The sequence below is a fragment of the Balaenoptera borealis genome (genome assembly GCF_965194805.1).
Source record: "Balaenoptera borealis genome assembly, chromosome: 7".
In the NCBI taxonomy this organism is placed as follows: Eukaryota; Metazoa; Chordata; class Mammalia; order Artiodactyla; family Balaenopteridae; genus Balaenoptera; species Balaenoptera borealis.
The window spans coordinates 62,769,729-62,790,588 of NC_138864.1; the positions used below are offsets into that span (position 1 = coordinate 62,769,729).

General features: G+C 36.2%; 1 protein-coding gene across 11 annotated transcripts in view; it reads left to right on the forward strand.

Moving 5' to 3' along the window:
* Nucleotides 1-17,101, forward strand: part of ETV1 (ETS variant transcription factor 1) — a 95,107-nt gene extending 78,006 nt beyond the window's left edge. For all 11 annotated transcript variants that reach the window (XM_082398467.1, XM_082398468.1, XM_082398469.1 and 8 more), the window contains 4 exons: nucleotides 480-550; nucleotides 3,597-3,766; nucleotides 9,364-9,465; nucleotides 14,346-17,101. In XM_082398467.1, the coding sequence (XP_082254593.1) occupies nucleotides 480-550; nucleotides 3,597-3,766; nucleotides 9,364-9,465; nucleotides 14,346-14,567 (565 nt within the window). In that variant the 3' untranslated portion in view covers nucleotides 14,568-17,101. The remainder of the gene's footprint in view (nucleotides 1-479; nucleotides 551-3,596; nucleotides 3,767-9,363; nucleotides 9,466-14,345) is intronic.
* Nucleotides 17,102-20,860: the final 3,759 nt, after the last annotated feature.

Here is a 20,860-nt window from a genome sequence, read left to right on the forward strand (position 1 = left end):
TAAGGGGGTAAACCGTACCTGTTTCAGTTCATCAGGGTCATAATGCAAGGTACATGGCAGTAATTCACTCTGATTTCCCTCTCATCTGGTTGAATAACAAAACTTGGAAGAAAATGGAAAAGGAACTGATACGTTATACATCCCAGGTTTGCCAGTGTTTACGTAAGCTCTATGCTTCTGTTAGTAATAATATAAATTGCTAACTCTCATGTATTACCATGTGCTAGGCAGTGTTCTAAAGTTGCATATATTAAATCATTTAATCCTCACAACAACCCTATAAGGTAGATGCTTTATTATCATTCCCATTTTATAGATGAGGAGACTGAGGCACAGAGGTTAAATCATGTGTCCAAGGTCACGGAGTAGAAAAGTAGAAGAGTCCTTTTCTACCTCCATTTTTGCATTAATGGTTATATTTTGATTTATTTGTGAGTGTTATTTCTGTCATGAATAAATGTATTTCGTTTACCCCCCACAGGCTGCATGTTTGAAAAGGGCCCCAGGCAGTTTTATGATGACACCTGTGTTGTCCCAGAGAAATTCGATGGTAGGTTTTTCATTGTGTATCAAGTTTTGATTTCTGTAAGAGGGCGTGGAGAGATCACCTTCGCCTCTCCTGAAAGCAGTCAACATCGCTACTTAATGATTTTTATGCCCATCACTTACGATGCACTCAAGTCTCGCTAAACTTTGCCTCTTATAAATTCCCTTTCCTTTGCCCATTAAGAAGCCTTTTTCTTTTGTCCTATGAAAGATCCCATTTTTAGAGTTAGACAGAGTATCATTCTTGCTGAGCTTTATGTAGAATAAGAGGGCCCTTTCCATTGCCCGGCTGAGAACATGCAGCTTGTTGCTCGAGATTTATTGAAAGCTGATCCCGTAATTAACAAAGCAGAGGAGAAGGCATGCTACTGTGGATGCATGGATGACTAATGCAGAGGCTCTTGCCTTTTATTGTTCATGAAAAGATGCATTATGGAACACAGGAACCATACAGCTGCCCATTTAGTTAGTGATTGTGAGTCCTCCTTTTTTGTTTTTTCCCTGGGAAGATGTTCATTACTAATGTGACATTACTTTGTAATTGCTCCAGATGGAGTTAGGAAAGCATCACCCTTTTAATATCACTCGCTGTGGCAATGAAAATGAAAATATCACCCCCCCCCAACACGTTAGAAAGGGGTGTCAAGTTAGAATCTTCTTTTCTTGACAAACGTGGCAGCAGTCAGCATCTACACAGAGGCTTGGGTAAAAAGTGAACAGTTGATTGACTTAGTGGTTCTTCAGAGTGGTCTCCATATTTCCTGCTTTGATTGTTTAACAGGAAACGAGCAGGGGCCCTCTGATTAGCTGATTGCACAAACTTTGGGGATCATGGCTGTAATGACCTGGTAGCTCTCAGGGGTTTTTAATTGTCATTATTTAAACAGCAAAGTGTATGCGCAGATTGCTCCTCAGTCTCTAATTAGTTGCTTGAGGTCTACTGTGTTCCCCAGGCTTTCGCTACAGGTAGACTTTTCAGAAGGGGTGGTATAAGTCTTGGGAAGATCTGTTTCCTTAGCCTCCCTTTAAATTGCTAAATTCATGCCAAGGTCACAGGGTTAAACTCCAATACAGATCACTTTTTCAGCCTTACTCTATAATAGATGTTAGTTTTAACCTTTGAGTTTCAGAGGTGTGATCTGTGTTATTTGATTCAGCATCATTCGCAGAGCATCAAAATCCTTAAAATCCAGCTTTTTCTCTTGAGATAAAGCATAAAGTCTACTTTTTGGCATGACCTTCATCAGTTTCTTTCACTCTTAGTGAGCTTAACATTTTAAGAAATCTCGATAATTAGTATGGGCATGTAAGGAAGGAAAATAGCTCAAAACTGTAGACAGGATTATGATATAATCTAACAGGGCAAAGTCGAAGTCACTTACATGTTTGAGGAAGCTGACTGTCTTGATTATTTTTTCCCTTTGGCTTTTAAATACTCCTCAATTTTATACTAAGAAAATATTTTTGGGAAGATAGTATTGGGCTTACATTTTATAAGGAATAGAGAACAAAAGAAAGAAGAACAAAGGGTTATTTTTTCATTGTACAAGGCCAGTATGATCAGTCACACTTATAGGCAGAAGCAATCTAAAGTTTAGAAAATCTGACAGTGTTTCACTCTATCTGCATAATTGCTCAGTTACCCCCATGAAAATTTCTAAATCTCAGAAGGAAAAACTGAGATAAATAAACCTGTCATTGAAATCAGTATGAAGAGACACTTCTATATTTTATAGTTTAGACCAAAACAACATAATGATTTTTAGCAGCTGTTGAGTGAATAATTTTATTTTGGTTTAGGTTTTTAAAGTGTTCTTTCTGTAATTATTTTAAGAGGTGTATTTCTGTCTCTTGACCAAAGGAAATTTTTAAAAAGCTTGTGATTTGGTCTGGTTTGTAATTCACACTTAATGTCAGAAGATCGGCTCGAATATATTCCGTCTGAATTGTTTCTTTAGTGAAGGAGAGAAATTCATGCATTAATATTAAGTGATATGCTTGTAGAGCCCTAGACATTCAATCCCCAATGTGACTAATTCCACATATTTTTGAGACAGTTTGCTGGAGATAGAAGTAAATAATCAGTAGTCATGAAACTGAGTTGTGGTTTTTTTTTTGGTTTGTTTGTTTTTTGGTAAAATCAAAATATCTGGCCAGATATTCCAAAGAATTGGAAACTAACACCTTTGCTACTGTAATCTATTTAATAGAGTTTTTTACACTTTGTATGAATAACAAATGTAGCACAAACAAACCTTTCTTGTTTAAAAATATAGATAACAGAAAACTCTGGTGTATTCTTTTTTGTGTGTGTATATACATTATAAAATTGGACTTTTAGAAAAAGAATAGCAAGCTAAACTCAAATAAGTGCAATACAAAGAAGAGAAAAGGAAAAATGAGAGAATTTTCATTTGCTGCCAGTTGAGAAAGCAGAGTGCCAGTGAAGGTGTGGAAGAAAGGTGGTATACCGGTAATCCAGTATGCCCTGAATTACCCATGACATTGTCCTAGTTTTTATGTAAATCACAGAGTCTAAGATGCTGTTAACTTTGCTTTGAAGTATTTGCACTAAAATTTTCACTAGTTTGTCATGTGCAGGTCAATGAGGTATTTACAAATTGCAAAATTTAATTTGTGCAAATAAAATGCACAGAGCTTAAAATTACTCCCTCTGCATTGTTACTTAGAGCAGTAAGTAATAGCATTAACAATGAAGGAAAGAAGTATGATCGGATACTATAGTTTTTAAAATAGTATCTAAAGAAAAAAAAGTTGTACAGCATTTTTATAAGTAAATGACATCCATGGATTTATTCTGCCCTTTGTGCATTTATAGTAACCTTTATATATACAGTTGTGTGTAAATTTGTAGATCCCTGGGTTATATTCACGCTTTTACCTATTTTAAATCCCTATTTAATGGTAACAGTATATTTCATAGAAACCCTTAAATTGGTTGTGGTGTAACCATTTTAGTGATTGGTTTAATATAAATTTTATGTAAATATCATTGCTAATCATAGAAACTTAAAATGTTTTTAATTTAGGAGATATAAAACAAGAGCCAGGAATGTATCGGGAAGGACCCACGTACCAGCGGCGGGGATCACTTCAGCTCTGGCAGTTTTTGGTAGCTCTTCTGGACGACCCTTCAAATTCCCATTTCATTGCCTGGACTGGGAGAGGCATGGAATTTAAATTGATTGAGCCTGAAGAGGTGAGTTTAGTAGATTCTAGTTAGGAAGATCAGATATGTTCTAATATAAAGAAACATATACTTGATTAATATGCCAAAAAAGTATTTTTTAATTTTAAAACTATAGGGAAACATTTTGAATTAAAAGGTGGGCCAAAAAAAAAAAAAATAAGCAGGGATATATTTAAAATAAGACATGAATATGTTGCAGGCTTTTTCCAGTTGAATACCATCCTACAGGAATTGAAGGAAATCAACCAGATTATTAGCATAATCCTTTATTCAAGAGAGCAGGGCTTGGGAAGTCTCTAAAGGTGCATCTAAGTTGGGCATGTTTGATGGTCTTTGAGGAAGAGAGGAGATGTCTATCAAAGTTCAACTAGTTTTGGGTATGGAGGAATTGTTCTTGAGAATTAGCAGTTATTATTTGGACAATCTTGATTTTTGTCAAGAGGGTTAGAGAGGAACATTTAGAGAACAAAGTCATGTGTAAGAGGGTGTAGGGGAGACACAGCTGTGGGCGATAAAGGCACACAAGGGCCACAGTGGGAAATTCTCACTCCTTAAGTGTTTCTTAGGAGACACAGACCTGTACGACCATTGTTTTCCTTTGATTATTGGTGACATCTGTTTTGAATCAGCTGGGCTGTGTACACTCCTTTGGAAGGTAGGAATAAAGTTTAAAATGTCACCATAATACCTAAGAAGACTGGATAGAGATAATACAGGTAAATGGAACACCTTTCATTCTGTTCAGCTGTCTTACTTACTCCAACGCTCCCCCATGCACATACCAATGGAGTGTTTTCCTGAAAAACCTCTCAGTTCAACTTTTATTCTTCCCAGGGCTAACTTTAGGCTTAAGCCTACTATTTTTTTTTGGTTGCGGCCCATGGGATCTTTGTTGAGGCATGGAGGATCTTTTCATTATGGGGCGGTCTCTTCGTTGCCGTGCTCGGGCTTCTCTCTAGTTGTGGCATGCAGGTTTTCTCTCTCTCGTTGAGGTGCGTGAGCTCAGTAGTTGTGGCACACGGGCTTAGTTGCCCCACGGCATGTGGGATCTTAGTTCCCCAACCAGGGATCTAACCCGCGTCCCCTTCATTGGCAGGCAGATTCCTTACCACTGGACCACCGGGGAAGTCCCAAGCCTACTATTATTATTACAACATAACCTACTGAATAGCATTTTGGACCTCAAAAGAAAGGTGACTTTTATATGAAATGTTTGTGTCTTATTAAAGATGCTTTCTCTGCTACTGTTAAAATTGACTTCAGTTTACGTTAGCTGAGAAGGCGATGGAAGACTTTTAGCTAACATGCCTATGACTGATCATATTGGCTATAGGATCTGAACACCTCAGAAAAGTCGAAAAATTCAGAGAGATATCCAGCTATTTTTTAACTCAAAGTGATTAGTTTCACGTAGACTAGACATCTACAAGCTAGACTAGGCTAATGGGCCTATACATCTTGCATTTTCTGCTCTATGAGACCATGTATTTAATCATAATCAGATAACGTGTCCTAATTTGATATCCAGAAGATAAGGTGACATTACTTATTAAGATTTAAGAGATTATCCGATTCGAATATGTATTAAATAAAGTATGAAATCAGAGGAGATGGTTAGCACAATTAAGTGTACTCCGGGTTACGTCAATACGCTGGTAGCATTCGAGGGCTCAAGTTAAATCAGAAATTCAAAGTATCCATTATTGAGTATAGGCTAAATGTTTGGGTGTTTGAATTTTGTACTGCATCTAAAACTTAATTTGGCTGTCAAAAGAAATTCGTTTTTTTATGTAGGTGTACTTAAATGATGTAAGTGAAAGAACCGCAAAAATGTGAAGCACTAGAAATTGAGACTAGAAACACTTAACGTAAAGTAATTTGAAAGCCCTTTAACATGATGGGAATGTGTGCTCTTCACCTCATGAAAGATGTTAATAATCTCTGCAAGAGTTGGTTCATGCTAGAACTGAGGACGTTCAACAGGGATTTATATCAATTACTTCCGTCCATCTGTGATTAAAATAAAGCGAGCAGAAACAGAATTTTTATTTTTGCCATCTATCTGTTAAGATAGGGGAAATGACTGAATTATGTCAGTGATTATTGATCCACTCAGAAGTGTAAAAATACTTAGGCACGTGATTAAGTTCTTTATGTAGCAATTGTTGATTTTTAAGCTGATCATGTTTGAACAAGTAGAATAGGAGACTTGACCAGGGGACCATTAAGTTACATCAAATTATGAATTTCTGTGATTTTTTTTTTTTTTAAATGCCGGGAAGGAATACAATTACTTCTGTTCCATACGACAAACCAACATTTAGACACCTTTTCTGTATCAGACTCAGAAAGTAAAAAAGGACCGGGGAATTCAGAGTCAGCCTAACTCCCTGGCAATTGTGCAATAAGCACTCAACGTCTCCTAAGGCCCTTTGTTCAAAATGAAACATTCCATTTCTGATTGCTGCATTGCTCACTGCTACAATTGCTTCCATCAGGCAATGACTGTGCTGTTTATGTTTAAATTTCTTCTTTGGAAAATGTTTGTGAAATTTCTTTAGTCTCTGTGGCCCATGGTCACCCTCTTCTTTCAACTACACAGCAGTTAATTGAGGGTCTGTGACAGCACAGCTCATGAAAGGTGGCTCTGAAGCCATCCTTGTTGGAATTACTCATGAGTTCCACTTTTTATATTTCCTCTTGCAGTTTAAAATGATACTGAGTGAGACTGCAGTCTTGCGCTGATTATCTGCTCAGTGTGTTTGGATAACTTTAGCAAGCACATAATCTTTAACATCTCTCTTTTTGAGATATTTGAGATAACGAGATGTTATTTTTTAATTAATCATGGGTTCTGGGGAATTGTTCCAGGGAACAGTTATTGACATAGCGAAGCATCTGTAGGACGCAGAGTAGAAGTCTTCTGATAATATTCAAGCTTGTTGAGCTGGAAGAGTTATCGAGAAGTCTGATAGCCAGGCCCTGATTGTGGTTTCTAGCTTTACTGTTGCATATTCAAGCGTGATTTTAAAAAATAAATTGAATAATAATTGAACGATTGCATTTTCCTGTTTAATTCATTTGGTAATAAGGGTAAATGCTAGAGTGCTATAGAGATATTTTCACTCTCCTCATTAACAGCCGAAGTTTTCTTTTGAAAGAGTGTTAAAAGGAAGTTACTGGAAGTATTGCCACCATCGTACCTACTCCATGTTGAAAATGGTACCTTGGCTTTTTTTTTTTTTTAACATCTTTATTGGAGTATAATTGCTTTACAGTGGTGCGTTAGTTTCTGCTGTATAACAAAGTGAATCAGCTATACATATACATATATCCCCATATCCCCTCCCTCTTGCGTCTCCCTCCCACCACCACCCCCATCCCACCCCTCTAGGTGGTCACAAAGCACCGAGCTGATCTCCCTGTGCTATGCAGCTGCTTCCCACTAGCTATCTGTTTTACATTTGGTACCTTGGCTTTCAGTGGCGCTGGATATAGCGGTGATTGATGGGTCATATGTGAGGGCTGAATGGACTTTCTTAGTTGTTGGATGGTCTAACCTATCCTGCAAATTATTTATGTTACCTGTTAATTTTAAGTTTCAATCTTTTAAAAAATTTTTATCATGATAGGAACACAACATGGGATCTATCTTCTTATCAAATTTTTACGCATTCAATCCAGTATCATTAACTATAGGAACAGTGTTGTACAACAGATTTCTGTATCTTATTCCTTCATCTTGCACAGCTTGTCTGCATCTCCCAGGCATATGAGTATGACCCATTTCCCTCAACTTTGTAATGAATGTGATATTGAGACAGCTCTAAGAATAAATTTGATTGTTTTAAAATGTCTACTGATACCCATGGTGCTGAGAATTAACTGGCATCCTAAAAGTCAAACTCTGCTTATGGTATTAAAAAAACATCTTTCTCTCCCCAAAGGCTTCCACTGTGTTGTCTTGAAGTTTGTTGCAGGTATTTTACTTTCTAGGTGCCTCCTGGTGAGCCTCTAGAAAAGTATCATTTACAAATGCATAAGTGTTCAGAAATTGTTGTTCAATTTAAGGAGATACTAATAATTTATTTTCACATCCCCTCCAGGTTCGCAGGCTGTTCAGTTGTCATGTCTATTAAAGGTTCACTGATGTCCATTGTTAGCTTTTTAAAAGATATTTTATTTAGAAATTATTGCTTTCACTTCTTATTGCCATCCGCCCATTTTGCTATTGCTTAGAACATTTACATTAAAATGAAGTTTATCTTTGGAACATTAAGATGTACCTGTCACAGTGACTCTCTGTTTTGATATATAGTCATGTCCCTGTGAGGTTACATCTCTCTGCTCTTAAAAAATTATACTGATATATGTGACTAAATTACATGGTATCTTCATTCAGGAAGTAGAAATTAGTGAGAGAGAAAATAGCAAGGATCAGTGTTTTTAAAAGAGAAGAAAAAAAAAAAAACCCCTGGAGAAAGGTTATTGCTAATGAAGTAGAGAGAGACAGAATGATCTCTTTGCAAAGCATTCTGTTTTAGTATATTACACGTAGCAACAACTTGGAATTCTGTGAACATGAAGGAAAACTCTAACCCTATTTAAAAATGCTCTCTCAGGGTTACCTAGGTACGCATGGCAGCTGCAATGTCTGCTCAGATGAAGCAAAAGTGGAAATTAATGCGAAGGTGACTTCAGCTGGGGTCACAGAAGCAGGCCACCCTGTTCTGGATAATGCTGCAGCTAGCCAGGGTAGTGGTGAGGTAGGGGATACAGATATGTTGAGGAAGGAGGTTTTGCTGAAGCTCTGTTGAAGAATTCCCCCTCTTTGCCAGAAAAGTTGCTCCTCCAAAGCCACATTATAAAAAGCTCGGAGATTGTTCACTAAACAACAAAAGTGGATATTCTGCTTTAGAGATTTTCGTCTGTGGACTCATATACATGGTGACCTTCTTATTTTTAGCCTCTGATTACTGTTCTTTAAATGAATGCTTAATTCCCCAGTGTAGTATTGGCTACAATTTTATTCTGATGCTGCTTCAGGCAATAAAAATTATTTGCAGTTCAGCTTACTAACTTGTATACTGTTTCCTCTGCTGTACACACTGTGCCACTTGTTCACTCTTTTATTCAGTGTCATGCAGGAGATCTGTTTTCCTTTGGTTTATCATAACCTCAAAAACACCTTTACAAAGAGATCGCGAAGCTGCTCTTGATCTATAGTTTTTATCTGAAAAGAAAAAATAAGAAGGAAAAAACAGACAGGGTACCTCAGAATGCGAAGCATGCCTCATTTTGGTGAATTGCAGCCTGTCCATTACCATTGTAAATACATTCCCTTATTTCCATTTAATTTTGTATCTAAAACAGTAGTGACAAAGAATTCTATTGTGATGCTTCAGAATGATCACTGAAGGCCTGGTTTAAAAAGCAAACCAGGACACAGGATATGCAGATCATGATAGCTTTTGTGTCTTTACTTATGTTTTTGATTTGGATGTGTTTTAGAGTGTTTGGAAGTAATTAATGAATTAACTAATTTTTATGAGATATGTTGATACGTTAATACTTAACACTACAATGTCATTCTGTTTTGGTGGCAGGTGGCCCGGCGTTGGGGCATTCAGAAAAACAGGCCAGCTATGAACTATGATAAACTTAGCCGTTCACTCCGCTATTATTATGAGAAAGGAATCATGCAAAAGGTGAGCAGCTAATACAGCATTAAAATTCACTGAAATGTTGCACATTCATCTGCATGTCATACTTTAAAGCCACGTATCATTACACTGCTGAAGCAAGGTTTTCGCCCACTTTAACGTATGCTTAGCTGTTGGTTTTGCTATTACAAGCCTTTCTGTTTATAAATTCATGGGCATTGTAGACAAATGTGTAATAATATCATATACAAAGTAGTAGACTTTCTGGAAGTCCCCACTTTCCTGTGTTTGGTAGAAAAAATGTTGTTTTAGTACTAATATGGCAAGCATATATCCCCAGAAGTTGTTGATATTTTGCTACATTCTCCACAAGTATATAATTTTGAATACTAACCGAATTGTTACCTTTTCCCTCTTGTTCTGATTCTTAAAACATTCAGAACATTGCTTGTTCTCATTCTGAAAAACATTTTTTCTTGGCTGATTTCATGACTTGACAGCTTAACATCTTAAACCATTGATTAAAAATAAGTATTTGATCTTATTTCATTGGTATAATGAAGTTAAATTTATTTTATTTCAAATGAGTGTCTCTTAATATTTCCAGGTAGCTTTTTTAAAAGGTGTGAGATAAAACAAATGAATTACACCTAGAACAAAATATAAAATTTTTGAAGAAGGTAATGAATAAATGAATAAATAAAGATAAAACATTTGGGTATTTGTTATTGTTACATCCTTCAGCCTTGCATGCATATTCAGTCTGATAGTCTTGACTGTGAACAACGTTTAGGATTTATTCATCGTGAATATTACATTATAGTTTTATTATGCATCCTTGGTTCATTTGGGGGGACACAGACGAATATTACAGATTGTGGCATAGTTTTATGTCACCATGGTTCTGCCAAGAAAAACTAGACCAGTTGGCCCATGAAACTTACTAGAAGACAGGGAAACGGCATCATTGAGTTTTCTAGACCAAAGGGAATCTGTGCTCTGGAGTTGGCCAGCCTGGAAGTTCGAACTTCGAAGATCCTTAAAAGATAAGGCTGAATTAGATTCTTAATTGCTTCCTATTTCCCTGAATCTCACCTTCAAAATGTAAAACCAGTTCCTATCTGCTCTGTCTTTTCCATCTCAACCCTGGAGTCGTTTTTAATTCCTCCCTTTCTCTCATCCACCACTCCCATTTGCAGCCAACCCCTTTCAGATACATCCCATTCTTTTCATTTTCATCACCATCTTCCTAATTGGGCACATCGAGTGGGATGGCACAGTAGGTGCTCTGCAGGTCCCCTGGGCAGTGTTACACAAAATGCAGTCATGACTTTGGTTTGCATGTTATCTTCTCATTAGGTCACCTTTTTTGAACAGATTCTTCTGCTACTAAGCAGTGGTATTCTTACCTCGTGAAGCTGCTGTGATTATTAAATGAAATAATGTACTTGAGACACTTGCATTGTACCTGGCGCAAAAGTCTTCAACAAATGGTAGCTGTGAATGCATCTCACACCCCGAAGCCAAGGCATATTTAGCTTGTGTGTCTTGACCAGTTAAGTCCCTTACTAAATGGAGCAGTCACAGAGAGCTAAAAAGTATCATAAAATGTCTAATCATACCTCAGGTTTTAGACACAGTGTTCGAGGGGGTATCTGCAGGATGACATGTCTGGTCTTAAATACTCTCAAAGGTGTTCAAACTTACGCTTATTACTGATACCATCACTTCCATGTTCCTATTTATTTATCCAGTTATCACATATCCTATTTACTTACCTCTTACTTTAATAAATGAATAAGGCAAGATGCTATCAAATAATCAAATGACAGCATAGATGTTGAAAAAACAAAGAAAAATGTTATGGCTCCTCACGTTTTTTCTATTAGGCTGTAATTGCCAAAGGAAACTATTAGCAACTATTTATTTGTCAGCTAATATAGGAGAGCAAAATGTTGTACATCACAGGCCTTTTGGGGTATTGCATATGATATAAGGAAAAACAGGTCGTTTAGATGTGAAAAATGCAAAAGTTGAAGTCTACTTATTACTAGCACAACAATCAAGACTTTTGACAATTTTTACACACATACATACTTATTCTTCCTTGCACGTGTTGAGCCGGTCTACTTGCTACTCTCTGACACACCTGTGACTCTCTCATTGCTTCACTCTTTTTAGAATGTCCTGCCTTCTTATCTTTACCTGTTAACATAATGGTTAAGTAAGTTCTAGCATAGTCATTCAGAGGAAAATTATGCAGTCCTTTAAAAAAAAAACAAAACTCTGATGTAGAATTATATATTTTAATGTATGGGGAAAATGTTTATCTGACCACGGTTGTTCATGAACTTAAAACTCTGTGTGTATGTGGTGTATGTAAAAGAAAATTAAATGGAAAGATTAGAGAATAAAGTAAAACCCAAGTGGATCTAAACATCAAAGAAACCCTGATTATTTTAGTAGTCATGAAAGAAATAAGAAATGAAGTAATGATCATTATACCTTATAGACAGTACATGTATGAATTTCAAAATTTAGAAATGATGGGAAAAGTATATACAAACATTTAAGCATTGGTTATTTCTGGTTGATATAATCAGATTATTATTTCTTTTGGCTTAATCTGTAATTTAAAATTTTCTTCCAATGTCCCTGTATTACTTCTGAAATTTTAAAAGTTAACACACACACAAAAAAAAGTTAACACATAATTTAAATAGCTAGTCTTTCAAAATTCATGTTTTATCTATCTAAGCATTGCAATTTGTGTATACTGAATGTATATAGCATTTTCCATATTGTAACTGAATAACAGAAGACGTTCTGTCCCTTGGTTGGTTATCAGCCCTTGTTCTAAACTTTGTGGCATTTAACATAGTCCAATAATTATAGTAGTAGCCCTAAATATGTTTACTGTAAGGAAAATAAAACAGTGAGTCAAGGCAGAGTCCTTAAGAGGTTTTATAATCTTGATTGCGTATTATACATTTTAATTCCCCACAGTGATTTATCGAATCATTTCTAATTATAACCAATAGCAACAGATTGTACAAAAAAACTTCCAGTATCCTAAAGCAAATGCCTCCTTCTCAGCGGCTGCAGACAAAACAAAGCAGGTTATTAAATGCTCTGAGGTATGCAGGCCATTTATTTTATTTTTATTCTCAAAGTGCTTTGAGCAAAGAAAAAAGGGAAACGAGGATTTAGTATAGTTAAGCTTTGTTTCTGATATGGTCTATTTTTACTTTTATGGCAGTTTCACCATTTCACCTTTAGGAACTTAATTTCCTTTTTATAAAGGACTAAAGTGAATAAATTTATGCCAGACTCCTCTGTTTGCCATGCCCTGTGCTAGAGACTTCCATCTTAGTCTTGCAACAGGCTTTCCAAGAAGCCATTCCTGACTCCATTTCACAAAAAAAAGGGGAACTGGGGGCAGTTTAAGAAACATGTCCAAATTCATAAAAACTAAGTCTTGGCTATTTTCAAGCCTAAGGATATTCAGAGTATTTGAATTCTCTAAATTGATTCCTCTTACAGGGTAAAAAAAATCCAGGGCAAAAAAACATTCTAAATCTGAGTCCAGAACAGCAGTGCTCTTTGGTAATTTTTTTTTTTCTTCCCAAACATGCACAGATAGTTTATAAACTATGAACTCACCATATCCCCACATCACACAGCAAGTAGCAGAGGAGTTGAGTAATTTTCACCTTTCTAAAATTACTGAACTCTACATAGACACAAAAAGTTACTGCCAAACTTAATACAAAGAACTGTATTCATCCACTCCTGCCCCGCCCAACCCCCCTGGATTTTTGAGAAGCTCAGCATTGTCTATTAATGGCAGCAGCGGCAGGGCCGTATTTGTTCCACTCAATTGTTTATAATTTCCTAGAGAAGCATTACTCTTCAAAATTTAAGTTTGGGACATGTTATTTCCTACAAATTAGGCCACTTCTCCTTTATTTCAGGCAGCTGTCACATTTCTTTTTTTCATTTCCTCCCTATGCATTGTGTATTTTAAATGCCTTTCACTTTTTTACACCTCTTACTTCAATTTGACACTTTATATACATCCTTAACTTCTGTCTAAGGCATCTTGCTTTCATTTTTAAAAGTGATGTACCCAGGATAATGCTGCCCTCTTGATCCATCTTTCATTTAAATGAGGCTATGTATCTTTTTTTTCAGGTGAGAATATACAGTGCAAAAGAAAAATAAATAAATAAAAAAAGAACAGTTCACCCTGCGAATCAGTGAATCACTAGTCTAGTCTTATTAGGAACACAATACATTTTTCTTCTAAGGTTTGGAAGTTTAGTTTTTCTACAGTTTCAGAAATATAATGTTAGGAGGGAGGCACTACACTTTAAAGGCCTGGTTATTTTATAAGTACTATAGATATTACCTTTTCAAACAGAGGGGAAAAAATTGTAATGTGAAGATGCCTGCATGAAATCATTGATTTTTTTTTTTCCCCCAAATAGCAATGTAAGTTTACACTTACATGAAAACAAGCAAACTGCTAAGCTTTCTAGAATATATCTGGAATGAATGTAATTATTACTCAAGATCAACATTTTGCATTTCCCTCGATTGAACCGTAGTTTATCCCACAAAGTGAGGATTATTTTTCTATCTGTTAATACTTAACTGCTTCTTCTTTTGTTATTCATCCTTTCTGGAGTATTAAATCATGTTTTTGTTTATTTCTTTCTCTGCCCTTCCAGTCTGGGATGGTGAAGATGAGTTGTTGGTTTTTTTTTAAGCTGAGATGTAGTTGACATAACAACCTCACATTAGTTTCAGGTGTACAACACGATTGGATATTTGTATCTCTTGCGAAATGCTCACCACACTGAGTCTAGTTACCATCCGGCACTGCACATAAGGATGGGATTTCTCTTCCATGTTTCCCTTAGGTGGCTGGAGAGAGATACGTCTACAAATTTGTATGTGATCCAGAAGCCCTCTTCTCCATGGCCTTTCCAGATAATCAGCGCCCACTGCTGAAGACAGACATGGAGCGTCATATCAACGAAGAGGACACGGTGCCTCTGTCCCACTTTGACGAGAGCATGGCCTATATGCCAGAAGGGGGCTGCTGCAACCCTCACCCCTATAACGAAGGCTACGTGTATTAACACAAGTGACAGTCAAGGGCCTTCTCGCGCTTCTCCTCTTTTGCAAGATGCAGAGAATCTCCGCATTCTCTTCAATCTTTGTCTGATTTTTGTTGTTTGTATTTTATTTTTAAATAATAATACACAAAAAGGGGCTTTTCCTGTTGCATTATTCTATGGTCTGCCATGGACTGTGCACTTTATTTGAGGGTGGGTGGGAGTAATCTAAACATTTATTCTGTGTAACAGGAAGGTAATGGGTGAATGGGAGGGGGGATTGGGGGATTACTTTTTACTTAGGCTTGGGATGGGGTCCTACAGGTTTTAAGTATGATGAAGCGATATCATGTTGATTTGATTTCATAACAACCTAGAAAATGTTCATTTCCTCTGGGTGTCTATAGTACACAGTTAATTCACATTGTGTAAATATCCACTTGGAGACTATTTGCCTTGGGCATTTTCCCCTATCATTTCTGAGTCTCTGCAAGGTGTACAAAGAAAAACTACTGTAAAAGGCAGTTTAATTGTTAGAAATGACTGTTTTTGCACCTCTTGTAAAAAGGTATCTAGAGATTGCATTTGCTGCTTTTTGTTTCGTTTTGCTTTATATATGACTCATAGAGGATAACCATAAAATGGGTAATTCTCTCTGAAGTTGAGTAATCACCATGACTGTAAATGAGGGGCACAATTTTGGACTCTGGCTCCAAACTGAGTCACAGGCCAGTAGCAGTATACGTATCTGGTGCCACCTTGCTCTTTAGGTACAAATCATACTGTTGTTAAAGTATTTTGAAGCTCATTTCAGTTAAATAATGATATTTTTCATGGTCCTTTGAGATCTTCATTTAAATGTTAAATCTGGGATCACAATGAAGCAAAAAATATCTTATCTCCTTTTGCTTCCTTCAGTACATAAAAACATTATTTAATCAATAAGAATTAACTGTACTAAATCACGTAATATGCTGTTCTAGATACAGCAAGCACTCCTTAAGAAAAATATCCAATACACTAAATAGGTACTATAGTAATTTTTAGACATGGTACCCATTGATATGCATTTAAACCTTTTACTGCTGTGTTATGTTGAAACATATATAAATATTAGATAATGCTAATGCTTCTGCTGCTGTCTTTTCTGTAATATTCTCTTTCATGCTGAATTTACTATGACCATTTATAAGCAATGCAGTTAACTACAGATAGTATTTCAGGACAAAATAGATGACTCGAACCATTTATTGCTTTAAAAATAGCTTATGCCATGCTATGCTGTAAGCAGCTTTTATGCACATTGACAAAATGAAGAGTAAGCTTCAGCTTGCTAAGGGAAACTGTGGAAACTTTTGTAACTTTTGGTGAAATGGAAAATTATTTACAAACTGTCAAAGAATATGAGGAAGTTGCTGTATGACATAGTGCTGGCACTGGTACTATCCATCATCTTGTTTTGGACACTCGTGTAAATGTGGTTGGATTGTTTGAAAGAAGATTTAAAGATTTAAAGTTTCAAAGGTTTTTGTTTTGGTTTTGTTTTGCATTTGGAGAAAATACTGAAAGCAGGGTATAACAAAACCATAAGTAAATGGTGTTACAGTATCTCTGAAGAGCTTGCTAAAATGATTCAAGAAAGAAACACGAATTTTGTTCAATCCATCAATATCCCAGAGGAACAAACATTTTTAAAGAGTCAATAGCAAAATTTAAAAAAACTCCTAAACACAAAGCCAGAATCGACTTATAAAAGCTTTTCATGATGAACACAGGAAAAATTGTTGAAAGATGATCTCCTGGCTACCCATTTTCCAGCATGACATGGATCACAACTCATGTCTTTAAATTGAACAGTTATTGGGAAACCCACATACCATAATCAATACTACTCACATTTAATCCTACAAAAAAAAAAAAAACCATATTCTAATTTCAACATATCTATGTAACCTGTGATTTTAATGCTTGTTCTACATTTACATTATATAGCATTAGGCCCATTATGGGCTAATAAATATGCCTTAAAAATCAGAACTTTTTCCCCCCACTTTGCTCATGTGGCCATTTACAGCACTTAGAATAAAACAGATTTTAAAATATTCAGCTAAAGTTTTACTGGAAAGAGAATTGACACATTTGGAGAAATTGAAAGTGGGTCCTTAAAATATGATCTAAATGAAAATTATATTGAGTATTCTTTTTTTTCTCTCTTTTTCTTTTATTCTTTTAAAAATTCTAGTTCTAGTTTGACAGTGAGAAAGAATTGGGCTATGAGTTATTTTAAGGAATCAAGGAAGAATTGGTATTGATTATATAATATTTAAGGACAAATTATATATTTTGCTGTTTACGGTAGTAACTCACTGAATGAAGTAAGTAATTGGCCAACATTAAGTATATTTCTCATACAGAAGGGTTCAAGACATTGCATTATAAACTCTTGGGAAATGTATCTAAATTTTTTTTTGGGGGGTTCTGTTCTTATTCTACTTTTTGTTTGGTTGTATTTTTATTTTCAGATAGATTAATAAATCTGGCAGCTGATTTCTGCAAGATTCTTGTGTTTTGAATTTCTAATTGAATTGGCTATTCAAACATAGAAATCAACAACATAACATCTTCCTTCAACTTGGTAAAGGAAACTAAAAGAATTATCTCCCCTCATGTTTGCTGCCTTTTGATGCTAATACCCAACAGACTAATTACAACAAAGAATGTCACCTCTCCAATAACTAATGAAAGATGATTTTCTTTAAGTTATGCCTATAAAAATGCTTAAAAATAAAAATTCACACAGCTGACAGTGCAGAGCAGTTTTCTCAAATTATAGAAAGTTCTTGGGGGTCACTTAATTGAGACTCCTTTTTATAGATTTTTATCAGTTTCCTGCAGATGCTATAACAAATTACCACAAATTTAATAACTTAAAGCAACACAGATTTATCCTATTTTAGTTCTAGAGATCAGAAGTCCAAAATGAGTCTAAAGGGGCTAAAATCAAGGTGTCTGTAGGGCTGGTTCCTTCTGGAGGGAAGAATCCCATCCTTACTTCTACTTTTAGAAGCTATTGTCATTTCTGTCTCCTGGCTCCTGGCTTCCTCACTCCAATCTCTGCTTCTGTGGTCACATCTCTTTTTCCTCTACTGTAGTCAAATCTTCCTCGGCCTATCTCTTATAAGGATATCTGTGATTACATTTAGGGTCTACCCAGATAACCCAGGATAATCTCCCCATCTCAAGATCTTTAACTTAATCACATCTTTGACGTCCCTTTTGCCAGGTAAGTTATCATTCACAGGGATCAGGACACAGGTAAGGGGAATGGAGGAAAAGGGGTGGCTGTTATTCAGCTTACCACACACATGAGACACTGTGTATTAAAAATACCGATTGACTTACGTATGGACAAAAATGTTCTATTGATGGATCTAGGGTGAGAAATTACTGAAGAACATTTTTGTTTACCATTGAGATGGTCTCACTTTACTCTGCATAAAAAGTAATGAAAGCATTCTGTGTTAAAGTTCACCTACTCCACTAAAGCATCTGATAATCACATAGAGCTTTTAGATTATTTAATTCCCCCACATGTAAAAATTATGTAATGAGAGAAAGAAATAGTGTGATAATTACAGAGTTATAGCATAGTTAATTATGTTATCCAAGTCAGATTATTTTTTTTAATATAAATTTCTTTTGGTGCTAGTATGAGTTGTTACTATACAACCTTAACATCTACAAGTTATTACTGTTTAAGAAAGAATGATATATAGAATATGTTTGTTACTCAAAAGAGCAATTTTAAAAGATGAGTCAACTTATGTTTATATGACAAGGAAAGAAATCTATTACCAGATGTTTTAGCATTTGGCCAGATCATAGGTGCTTCTAAAATGAATGTTCTATCAGGCAGCATTTTCAGAGCCTATAATGACAAAACATTACAGAGGGGAAGACCATTTGAATGTTTCTTACTTGGTATCTTAAAAGAGAAAAACTGAAATTTGAAAATAAGAAATGAGTGAGCTATTTTCCAGTTGCAGTTTGATATGAGGAAGGGGAAAAATAGAATTGTAAGAAAAAAATAAAGATGGGTAAAAATAATAGAAGGAAGTTAAAGAAGGCAAACGAACATATTGAGCAATTGTGATAAGAATTACATAAAAGCCAAGTTTCCATAAGACATCAGTGTTGGACATGATACTGAAGAATTTGGCTCAGTTTACTCAGAACTCAACTAGTACATACTTTTAGGCCTTAGCTTTTTTTCTTTTTTCTTTTTTTTAATATATGAGACTCCTTTAGAAAGATTTATTTATTAAAAAAATTTTTTATGGAAAAATATAGTTTAAGAGGAGAATTTGATCAGAGTAGTGGATGCCTTTACTGAAAAATATTGACGATTTTAGAATGTTCCATTAAAAGTATACATAGAATAGCTGTGGTTTATAAACTCATATGTAAGATAGGGTTGTTTTTTTTCTTTTTCTTTTTGCATATAGACTCCAATATTCTTATTTAGTTCCATCCTAAAATTATGTTTCTATGGAGAAGAAATTTTTAATTCACTTGGATGTATTAAAATTATACTTACGGTTTGAGAAAACATTCCATGAAGTTTATGTGATTATAGCAAATAAATATGCTCAAAATTTAAAATAAAAGCCCAGAAACTGAAAATATTGCACTATTGTGATCACTCTGGGAGGTGGCACATGTAAAACTGATAAATATCATCTAAGTTGTTGACTTGCTTTGAATCATTTTAATCATTTAATTTATGACCAGTGTACTTGAGTAGTGTTTTGCCCTCCTGTCACTTCCCACGTGTTATTCTTTTTCTGGTAATTTAGGTCCCAGGACACCTGATAACTATTTTTCTAGTACTGTGTTCTAATCTCTTTAAATACATTGTTTCACTTAATCTGTTCAGCAACTATATCAGGAAGAAATTTGGGGAAAGGAACTATCTAAATTATTTCAGTGACTCCCATGTGCCAGCTAGCGTGCATGCTTGACAGATGTTACTGCTTCCATCACTGATTGGCTTTGCGGAGAAGCTGAGGCTAAAGACAAAACCAGAATGTCATTGTGTTCAAAATGTCATGTGGTCACAGGCAAATTCATAAACGCTGCTTTTTTTTTTTTTTTTTTTTTTTTTTTGTAACCTGGACCTAGCTACTTTCTTGATTTAAATTTTAAATAACTTAAAAATGTATGTAAGTCTCTCCTCAGCTCTGAGAGGGACGCGGTGGCCATGCACGCCCCAGGGGACAGCCCTGGAGGGGCAGGGGGCGGAGTTGGCCAGCGAAGCTCTGGAACTCCTGATCGCCAGAGTAGTTCAGGTAGCCCTGGAGGCGAGGGTGGTCACCGGGGCCCAGAAGGCCGGGGTGGGCCTGGCAGAGGAGCAGTGATGGAAGCAGCTTCCGCTGGTCCCAAGGGTGAGCGGGCACCACGTGCCCTAGGACGTGGTGGAGATGCAGCACCCGCGGCTGTAGGGCCTGGAAGTGGACTGCTGGTGTTCACACTCAGTGCCTTTCCGACCCGCCCCCCCCCCCCCGGGGGTGGGGGCAGACATGCCCCGCAGATCTCTGATCCCAGATGCCTAACGCCACCAAGGCGTGATTCATAAGGAATATACAGTGAATGGCAGTGCCCTGGCTATTAGATGGACTGCTGAAGACCTTGTCCTCTTCCTGATTTCCATCAACTCCTTCCTGGATCAGCTTTCCCTGGTGATTCGGAATATTTGGCGCTTTGGGCCCCCGCCTCCCCAAAGGCTAGGCGGAGGAAAAGGGGGCTGAGGCCTAACCTTGTGTCCCCTACTAGGCAAGGCAGAGGGAATTCAAACTTAGAGTAATTGCCGCTTTGTTATTTGGGTTTAATTTTTTGCCTCTACTGGCCCTTGGTATCTCTTGGTTCACTTGTTTTGTTTCCCTGCAGCTTGAGAAGTGGGATGCTTCAATGTTTATTACTGCAGAAAATAAAACTTAGCTACTAAAAGAAAAAAATGTATGTAACAGTGACTCACATGTTGCTGAAACACAGTCTTATTTAAAATGTATTTCTTTAAACATCTTTGATTAGTCTTTATAGAAAAATCTGAAAAAGAAATCAAGTACTACTTAAACAATAGCAATATCATGACATGAATTTTTTTTTGAGTCTTTAAGCATTTAGAAATCAAAATGATTGAAGTACCACTTTGGTTTTTCCACTGGAGAAGGATACAGCTTAATGATCCCCAAAGAGACAGATCAACTTCTTCAGAATGTTGTAAACACTGCCCCCATGACTTGTGCTATTAGACATGA